Source organism: Oratosquilla oratoria, chromosome 30, assembly GCF_046742065.1.
Source record: "Oratosquilla oratoria isolate Oo_2021 chromosome 30, ASM4674206v1, whole genome shotgun sequence".
Classification (NCBI taxonomy): domain Eukaryota; kingdom Metazoa; phylum Arthropoda; class Malacostraca; order Stomatopoda; family Squillidae; genus Oratosquilla; species Oratosquilla oratoria.
Genome location: NC_134806.1, coordinates 39,360,489 through 39,371,124, shown reverse-complemented (window position 1 = coordinate 39,371,124; position 10,636 = coordinate 39,360,489). Strand labels below are relative to the sequence as shown.

The 10,636-nt window shown below is 39.6% G+C and overlaps 1 protein-coding gene across 1 annotated transcript; it reads left to right on the top strand.

Moving 5' to 3' along the window:
* Nucleotides 1-2,385: 2,385 nt before the first annotated feature.
* LOC143041278 (uncharacterized) lies at nucleotides 2,386-3,003 on the top strand. Its single transcript, XM_076213108.1, has one exon. It carries the CDS (start codon nucleotides 2,386-2,388, stop codon nucleotides 3,001-3,003), a length of 618 nt encoding a protein of 205 aa, XP_076069223.1.
* The last annotated feature ends 7,633 nt before the right edge of the window (nucleotides 3,004-10,636 follow it).

The window sequence follows — 10,636 nt, the reverse complement described above, 5'->3', positions numbered from 1 at the left end:
TGTACTAAAACGCCTATTCCCCCTTGATATCACGGGGGTAGCCGTGTCGCTGCATATATACAAACATTCGTTGTCTCTTCCTTTCTTAGGTCATCCACGTCTCCTGGCACATGGTTCAGGTTAGAGGTAATTTAGAACGATTGTAATAATAATGACAAAAACAGTGATAATGACAATAATGATAAATATAATAATAGTAGCAATAGTAATAACAGTAATGATAATGATGATAATAGTAATAATAATAATAATAGTAATAATAATAATAATAATAATAATAATAATAATAATAATAATAATAATAATAATAATAATAATAATAATAATAATAATAATAATAATAATAATAATGTAATCAATAATAAACAATAATAATTAGATAATTATACATTAATATCAATAACGATATCACTAATGGCAACATAATGACAACAGCACAAAAGTGATAAATAATAGATAAATAAATAAATAAGAATAAATGAATGAATAAAATAAATAATTAGATAAAAAATAACTATACATAATAAATAAATGAATAAACAAATAAGGTCCACAAAAGCTTGTAATGGGTATAAAAAGGTCGACCCTTTAATTATAATTATTATTGGCTGGGTGGGGGTCCATGGGGTCACGTGCTGGGCTCGTGATCAACGGCTATCACCCTCTCGGATGAGAGCTTAATGGATTGTATACATAACGAACTATGGGTAATGCTCACACACACACACACACACACACACACACACACACACACACACACACACACACACACACACACACACACACACACACACACACAAGGTATAGTGGTTAGCTTTCACGGTTGACCACTCAGGTCTTTTTTAAACTCTTAAAAGCTGTTACCGTACACCTTAGGCAAAGGCGATGGTATGTGAATGCACGTGCGCGCGCGTGTGTGTGTGTGTGTGTGTATTCACTTGGTCTTTGGATCACGTGTTGGACTCGTGATCGACAGCTATTTCCCTCCTGGAAGAGAGCTCAGAGCTCGTAGGTCCGATCTATGGGTAATGCTATGACCTTGCACACACACACACCCCCAACTCCCCGCCCACGAGAGTTGGAGTAACACCCCTCCGCGCTGCGATACTGATATTATTTCAGCCCCGGGCGAGAGTCGAACCCGTACCTCCGTAGTGGCAGGCCAGAGCTCTAACCACAGCGCCATGAGAGGTGTGTGTGTGTGTGTGTGTGTGTGTGTGTGTGTGTGTGTGTGTGTGTGTGTGTGTGTGTGTGTGTGTGTGTGTGTGTGTGTGTGTGTGTGTGTGTGTGTGTGAGCATTACCCATAGTTCGTTATGTATACAATCCATTAAGCACGTGACCCCATGGACCCCCAATCCAGCCAAAGGGGTAAATTTTGTTCGACCAATAATAGGTTGCTGAGTACGCGTGACGTCACGGCCGTTCAACCAATCAGCGATCCTGAAACTATAGAGCAAACCCAGCAAAGGGAACCTGCTGATGCTTCCAGGCACAGAATACCAAGAGGAACTCTGCTCACAGAAAGAGTATTAGCTTTCTCTTGTAATCATGAGGAAAATGACAATGAACTCACATCAATACCTCTTAGACCAATGAAATTCAGAAGAGAGTCGGATGGATTATGCTGCAACAGAGAATAGATTCATTTGGAAGAGCTTCCAAGTCCTCCAGAACCTCTTCAGTCACTCTTGAATAGAGATTCACAAGAATCCAAGGAATTCCTGCAACAGATCAGAGCGTAATATAAGAGCTCTTTTGCCACCTCTTTAGCTAGGAAGCTGCAAGTCAAATGTCAGAACTGAAAGCAAAGTCCCTTAGAGGACTGGATCTCTTTCCCTCTTTGAAATGAGATGACAAGGTTCCTGCAGTTATTCAATTCTATTTAAATTCTACCTTCATGTTTTTTTTTTTTTTTTTTTTTTTTTTTTTTTTTTTTTTTTTTTTTTTTTTTTTTTTTTTTTTTTTTTTTTTTTTTTTTTTTTTTGTGGAAGATCATCAGACTAGAGCAACGAACAGTTTCCGACAGAAGAACAGGCCTAAAGATCCAAAAGACCTTGAATTTTAACTGCAGGACGACCATATACCGGTGGAATTTCTAAAGGACCGCCGCCATCTGATATTTTCTACGGATGAGCAGCTGAATTTACTGCGTAACGCAAAAACATGGTACGCCGATGGAACGTTCAAATTGTGCCGGGACCCGTTCAAGCAGCTGTTCTCCATCAACGCCTTCGTAAAAAGTGGGGAAAACACGAAACAGATACCACTTGCCTTCGCACTGATGTCCGGAAGAAAAAAAGGATTACAAGGCCGTACTAAAGAAACTCAAGGAAAAATTAGGTACTGTCCATGTTCGCAATCTTGTGATTGACTTCGAGATTGCAATGTGGACAGCCTTTCCACGAGTTTTTCCTGGGGTCAAGATTACCGGCTGTCTCCATCACTGGACCCAGTCACTATGGCGAAAGACCCAGGAAATCGGCCTGCAACATGCATTCATAAACGACAACGCAGTGCACGGATTCATCAAGAAGCTGATGGCCTTACCGTTCCTACCGTCGGAACACATCCCAAGAATTTTCGAAGATCTAAAGACAAAGGCAAATTCACCTGCACTAGAACGTCTCGTTTCCTACATTGAAGATACCTGGATCATCAGCAACGATTGGCCCCCTGCCGCATGGAGTATTTTTATGTCACCCATAAGAACGAACAACGATGTCGAGGGGTGGCATCATGCCATTAACCGTAGGGCAGGTGACAGGTGTGGCTTGCCTTTTTACCAACTCATTGAATTGCTTCATGACGAGGCAAGAATCGCCAGCCTTCAAGTCCGCCTCGTATCGGATGGTAAGCTAGGTAGGATTCAGAGGAAGAAGTACGTTCAGTTGCAGAAGAAGATCTTCGATATTTGGCAAGCCTATAACGACAGTAGGAAAACGGCAGAACAGCTTCTGAATGCTTGTTCTCACTTGAACGGTCCCGTGATCAATCACCAGTAGGCCCATCAAGCTGTCCGTCCACTAGGCCTATGATCCAATTTAGTTATATTCCGGATTTATTTTGATACCGGTATAGACCCTAAAAATTTTGTAGTGGTGTCCAAACAGGCATTTTGTACTTAAACGGGTGCTTGTCCGTCCAAACCAGAGAATACATACTTCTTTTCTTTGCGATAACAAACCAATTTCTTTTCTTGGCAACTGACCAATTTCTTTTCTTTGCAATGAAAGCTGTTTCATCCCCGTTTGAAGTGTCCAAACAGGCATATTGTACTTTAACTGGTGCTTGTCCGGCCAAACCAGAGCATGAATATTTCTTTTCTTTGCGATAACAAATAAGCTTCTTTTCTTTGCAACACACCGATTTCTTTTCTTTGCAATGAAAGTTGTTTCATCCCCGTTTGAGGTGTCTAACGGGTGCTTGTCCGTCCAAACCAGAGCATAAATATTTATTTTCTTTGCGATGACAAATCAATTTCTTTTCTTTGCAACAGACCAATTTCTTTTCCTTGTAATGAAAATTGTTCCATCCCCGTTTGAAGTGTAAGCTATTAATTTTCATTTCTAAGTTAATTTGTTAATCTTATCTATCGCTAAATCGCCTGCTTAGGCAAATTCTTGTCTCACATAGAGTTACTTTATAAACCTGCACACATCGTATTTTTTATCATATTCGGATCTCAAATGTGAAAAAATATAATGTAGCGAAATATAGCGAAACGATCGAACAATGTAGCTAAACGACCCAAACAATGTAGCGAAACGACCGTGTAACTGGTATATATATATATATATATATATATATATATATATATATATATATATATATATATATATATATATATATATGTCAGTATACAATGTATAATGTGCTATTTTTTATAGAATATTAGTAGTTACCAATCATTTGTTCTTCAAGTATGCTACTTTTTTATGGTCTACGGTCTTTTTAATGTGCCCCCACTAAGTGTCGGTTGCATTGCTACTGGTCGATAGCTTTGGTGGGGGAAACATTGATTAGGACCATCTAATGTGCTTACGGCATATACCTATGATACTTTTTCTTTGTAGGCCTACAATTTTTTTCTGTTTTTCAATTGTGCTACTTTTACGCATAGGCCTGTAGTCCTTTTAATGTGACCCACCAACTGTTGGCTGGATTGCTGCTGGTCGATACCATAAGTGGGGAAACATTGATTAGGACCATCCGATGTGCTAACGGTATGACATATTTTTTTTTTTTTTATTCTTACTAATATGTGTTCTTTTTTTAATTACCAATCCTGTGTTTCAAAACAATGAAAATTCTGTTCTACTTCATACTAAGGATATAAAACTCCGGCTTATTTTACCTATTTTCGGCCTAGTTTTTGGGAAACAATTTGGGGTGGTGATCAAAAGTTGAACAATCCAATTTGTTTATTTATTTTATTTTATTTTTTTAAAGAAAAACAATTTTGCACTGTGCTTCCCAGCTGATGAGGTCATGAGCACAGGTATATATATATATATATATATATATATATATATATATATATATATATATATAATATACATCTACACTGAATGGTTCCCTGCTATCAAGTGTTTTTTTTTTTCAACCACAAACAACTTTTAATTCCATGCCATCGCAATCGAGACTGAAGAATCGCTCGATGGAGACATTTTGTTGGAAATTGAAACGTGGACGAGCCGAGGATTCGAACCCAGCTAACCCGTAACAAAGTTACAGTGACTTAAACCAAAAAAAAAAAAAAAAATATATATATATATATATATATATATATGTTGAGGTGTGAAGACAGAATGAGTGGTAGGGTGGTGAGTTTAAACGCCAAGAATCCGTTGAAGTTTTATTTCTGACGTTTCGTCCAACTAGGACTTCTTCAGAGTGTACACAAATAGAACAATGACAACTTATATACCCGCACAGCTCACCCCGTTCCCCCTCGGTCAATGCTGCTGCCATCTCTCTTTCGTCTTGCCTCATGGATGATTAGTCCGCTTGCTATCCTCGCCAGCTTGACGAAACCGTCCCGATGGTTGCTGCATGGGAGTGAGGTAATGTATGCTGCCTCAATTGTCCTCCTTTCCTTTCTATCGAGTCCAGTATGGAGCACCTCTGTTTTTTCCCAATCCGGCAAGTGGCCAAATTTGTCGATGTGTACCACTAAAGAGTTAGACGTCCGGTGGGCTTTGATGTCATTTTTGTGCTCAGTTGTCCGCTTGTGAATTCCTCTGCTAGTTTCGCCATAGTAACTAGCGGGGCAGGTTTTACAAGGAATTCTATAAATTAAACTGTTGTCTTCGTTTTCTATTTTGTTTCTAATTTTATTTCTCACAACGTCGCCAATTTTTACCCCCGTGCTGAATGCCAGTTTCAGGCCTGCCTTGGTGAGACTTTGTTCCATGACGTTTGAGCACTTGGAGTTGGGAACGGACAGATACCCACGGTTCTCATCATTAGCCTCTTTTCCTTTGACACCCCTATTTCTTATTTGTAACGCCTTTTCCTTATTTCTATATAAAAAGCCTGCTGGGTAAATTTCCAGGAGGAAATTAATTGCATTTTTAATATTTTCAAAAAATTATATTACCCAGCAGGCTTTTTATATAGAAATAAGGAAAAGGCGTTACAAATAAGAAATAGGGGTGTCAAAGGAAAAGAGGCTAATGATGAGAACCGTGGGTATCTGTCCGTTCCCAACTCCAAGTGCTCAAACGTCATGGAACAAAGTCTCACCAAGGCAGGCCTGAAACTGGCATTCAGCACGGGGGTAAAAATTGGCGACGTTGTGAGAAATAAAATTAGAAACAAAATAGAAAACGAAGACAACAGTTTAATTTATAGAATTCCTTGTAAAACCTGCCCCGCTAGTTACTATGGCGAAACTAGCAGAGGAATTCACAAGCGGACAACTGAGCACAAAAATGACATCAAAGCCCACCGGACGTCTAACTCTTTAGTGGTACACATCGACAAATTTGGCCACTTGCCGGATTGGGAAAAAACAGAGGTGCTCCATACTGGACTCGATAGAAAGGAAAGGAGGACAATTGAGGCAGCATACATTACCTCACTCCCATGCAGCAACCATCGGGACGGTTTCGTCAAGCTGGCGAGGATAGCAAGCGGACTAATCATCCATGAGGCAAGACGAAAGAGAGATGGCAGCAGCATTGACCGAGGGGGAACGGGGTGAGCTGTGCGGGTATATAAGTTGTCATTGTTCTATTTGTGTACACTCTGAAGAAGTCCTAGTTGGACGAAACGTCAGAAATAAAACTTCAACGGATTCTTGGCGTTTAAACTCACCACCCTACCACTCATATATATATATATATATATATATATATATATATATATATATATATATATATATGTATCTTCCGGCCTTTTTAGGCAATCGAAGATACGCATCATCACAAATATTTTCTATAGGCCTGAAAATGCCTAACCCATGGAGGTAGTATTACCTGGTCCACGGGGGCATCAACCTCATATGAACATAAGAATGAAGGAGACTGCAAGAGACCATAAGGCCTACTTTAGGCAGCTCCGTATCCATCACCACCTGTCATCCCTTTCCATAGTTTCAGCGCTTACTACATGATTACTGAGTTTATTCCATTCGTCGACTACCCTATTAATAAAACAATTCTTGCCTATTTCCTTCTTAAATTTAAATTGTCTAGTTTATAACCATTATTGCGAGTCCTGCCCTGTTGTTTTGATATGATGACCTTGTTTTCATCACCCTTGATAAAGCCTTTGATCCACTTGAACACCTCTATTAGATCACCCCGCACTCTTTGTCTTTCCAGAGAGAGTTAAGGTGCCTAAGGCTCTCTTTGTAAAGCAAATTTCTGAGACCATGTATCATTTTGGTCATTCTTCTCTGTACTAATTCTAGTGAATTGATGTCCATTCTGTAGGACGCAGACCAAAACTGTACCGCATAGTCAAGGATGGGAGAAATGAAACCTAATGCTCTGTACCCAGGGTCTTCCTCCAATCTCGGGTCGCGTCGTCAGTCCCTGGAGACACAATCGGTTGAACTGCAATATTCTTGCAATATAAACTTTAATTAAAAAATATTCCGTTTAAAGCTCGAACCAATCAGGTTGCAGGATTCGACTTATTGTGCCAGGGATAACATTTAGTGCAAACAGTAAGCCTATGGCATAGGCGCGGCCTATCATATTACAATTACGTTTATTGAAACTGAACAATACACATTATTTTGTAATAAGCCCATTTCGAATAAAAGAAAGGGAAATTAATTAAAAAATAAGAATTATTCATCCCAGTTTTAAACAGTTAGGTCCCCCTAATTCCAACTGAATCTGATGACAAATATTTCATTTTAGAACGCCCGTTTATTTCACGCACATGGCATATATATTAGTGTGTCATGTGCGTGAAATGAACGGGCATTCTAATAGTAATGTACAGAACTGGGCGCGTTCTTCGGTGCATTCCGAAATAAAAGTCCGGTAGGCCACATAATATACAAAAGAAATTTTTCGTAGGTCAAATACTATACCGACACCTATGTTGCTTTAATAGCTCAGGAGCGCAAACCTCGGCCAAACTAAAGTGGAACTCACCTAGGAACGCGCCCAGCTCTGATAATGTGCATGATAAGTCACTGTTTTCATAATTATCGGTCCGATAATCTGCCTGACGATTGCATAAAACAAGGCCTGATAAAAACAAATTTATTTATCGCCCATTAGGTAAATTCTACTTCCGTAGCCTGCAAAGATACTTTATAAATTTGCACACATCGTGTTTTTTATCATATTCGTATCTCAAATGCGATAAAAAACAGTGTAGCGAAATGTAGGGAAACGACCAAAGAATGTAGCGAAACGACCGAAAGACTGTCGCAAAACGACCGAACAATGTAGCAAAATGTAGTGAAACGACCGAAGAATGTAGCGAAACGACCGGATACAGGTCGTTTCGCTACATTGCCAGTTCGCTACCAACCAGTTCGCTACATTCTTTGGTCGTTTCGCTACATTTCTTCGGTCGTTTCGCTACATTCTTCGGTCGTTTCGCTACATCCTTTCGGTCGTTTCGCTTCATTGTCTAGTCGTTTCGCTACATTTCGCTACACTGTTTTTATTCGCATTTGAGATACGAATATGATAAAAAATAGAATGTGTGTAGGTTTATAAAGTACCTGTATCCCATTGGACGTTTCGCTACATGGCCAGTTTGCTACAAACGATTTGCTACATTCTTCGGTCGTTTCGCTACATTCTTCGGTCGTTTCGCTACATTGCCAGTTCGCTACCAACCAGTTCGCTACATTCTTTGGTCGTTTCGCTACATTTCTTCGGTCGTTTTGCTACAGTCTTCGGTCGTTTCGCTACATCCTTTCGGTCGTTTCGCTACATTCTTCGGTCGTTTCGCTACATTTCGCTACACTGTTTTTATTCGCATTTGAGATAAGAATATGATAAAAAATACAATGTGTGTAGGTTTATATAGTTCCTGTAACCCATTGGACGTTTCGCTACATGGCCAGTTTCCTACAACCGATTTGCTACATTCTTCGGTCGTTTCGCTACATTCTTCGGTCGTTTCGCTTCATTACCAGTTCGCTACCAACCAGTTCGCTGCCAACCAGTTCGCTACATTCTTTGGTCGTTTCGCTACATTTCTTCGGTCGTTTCGCTACATTCTTCGGTCGTTTCGCTACATTTCACTACACTGTTTTTATTCGCTTTTGAGATACGAATATGATAACAAATACAATGTGTGTAGGTTTATAAAGTACCTGTAACCCATTAGACGTTTCGCTACATGGCCAGTTTGCTACAAACGATTTGCTACATTCTTCGGTCGTTTCGCTACATTTGGCTACGTTGTTCGGTCGTTTCGCTACATTCTTTCGGTCGTTTCGCTACATTCTTCGGTCGTTTCGCTACATTCTTTCGGTCGTTTCGCTACATTCTTTGGTCGTTTCGCTACATTTCGCTACACTGTTTTTTATCGCATTTGAGATATGAATATGATAGAAAACACGATGTGTGCAAATTCATAAAGTAATTTAGTAGGCTACGGAAGCACAATTTGCAAACTGGCCATGTAGTGAAACGACCTGTAACCGCTACAATCTTCGGTCGTTTCGCTACATATGACTACATTATTCGGTCGTTTCGTTACATTCTTTCGGTCGTTTCGCTACATTCTTTGGTCGTTTCGCTACATGTCGCTATACTTTTTTTTATCGCATTTCAGATACGAATATGATAAAAAATACGATGTTTGCAAATTCATAAAGTAATTTTGTAGGCCACGGAAGCAGAATTTGACTAATGAGGCGATTTGGCCATAGATAAAATTGTTTTTATCGTCTCTTGTTTTATGCAATCGTCAGGCAGATTATCGGGCAGATAATTATAAAACAATGATTTATCATGCACATTACCAGATCTGGGCGTGTTCCTCGGTGCGTTCCGCTTTAGTTTGGCCGCGGTTAGCGCTCCCAAAATATTAAAGCAATATAGTTGCCGGTATAGTATGTGGCCTACGAAAATTTCACTTGGTATAGTATGTGGCCAACCGGACTTTTATTTCGTTATGAACCTGTCTCTTAAGCTTTAATAGTTTGGGAGCGCTAACCGCGGCCAAACTAAAGCAGAATGCACCCAGCTCTGGTAATGTGCATGATAAGTCACTGTTTTATGATTATCTACCGGATAATCTGCCTGACGATTGCATAAAACAAGGGCCGATAAAAATAATTTTATGTATCGCCAAATTGCCTCATTAGGCAAATTCTGCTTCCGTAGCCTACAAAATTACTTTAAAAATTTGCACACATCGCATTTTTTATCGTATCCGTATCTCAAATGTGAAAAAACAGTGTAGCGAAACGACCAAAGAATGTAGCGAAAAAAAACAAAGAATGTAGCGAAACGACCGAAAGAATGTAGCGAAACGACCGAAGAATGTAGCCAAATGTAGCAAAACGACCAATGAATGTAGCAAAACGACCGAAACAATGTAGCAAAACGACCGAAGAATGTAGCGAAACGACCGAAAAAATGTAGCGAAACGACCGAAGAATGTAGCGAACTGGCCATGTAGCGAAACGTCCAAAAGGTTACATGTATTTCATAATCCTGCACACATCGTATCTTTTATTATATTCGTATCTCAAATGCGAAAAAAGAGTATAGCGAAAAGACCGAACAATGTAGCCAAATGTAACGAAACGACCGAACAATGTAGTGAAATGGTTGGGAGCGAACTGGTCATGTAGCGAAACGCCCAAAGCGTTACAGGTACTTTATAAATCTGCACACATCGTATTTTTATCATATTCATATCTCAAAGGCGAAAAAGAAAAAAAACAGTGTAGCGATATGTAGCGAAACGACCGAACAATGTAGCGAAACGACCGAAGAATGTAGCGAAACGACCGAAGAATGTAACGAACTGACCATGTAGCGAAACGACCGAAGAATGTAGCGAAATGGTTGGTAGCGAACTGGTCATGTAGCGAAACGCCCAAAGGGTTACAGGTACTTTATAGACCTGCACACATCGTATTTTTTATCATATTCGTATTTCAAATGCGAAAAAAACAGTGTAGTGAAATGACCGAACAAA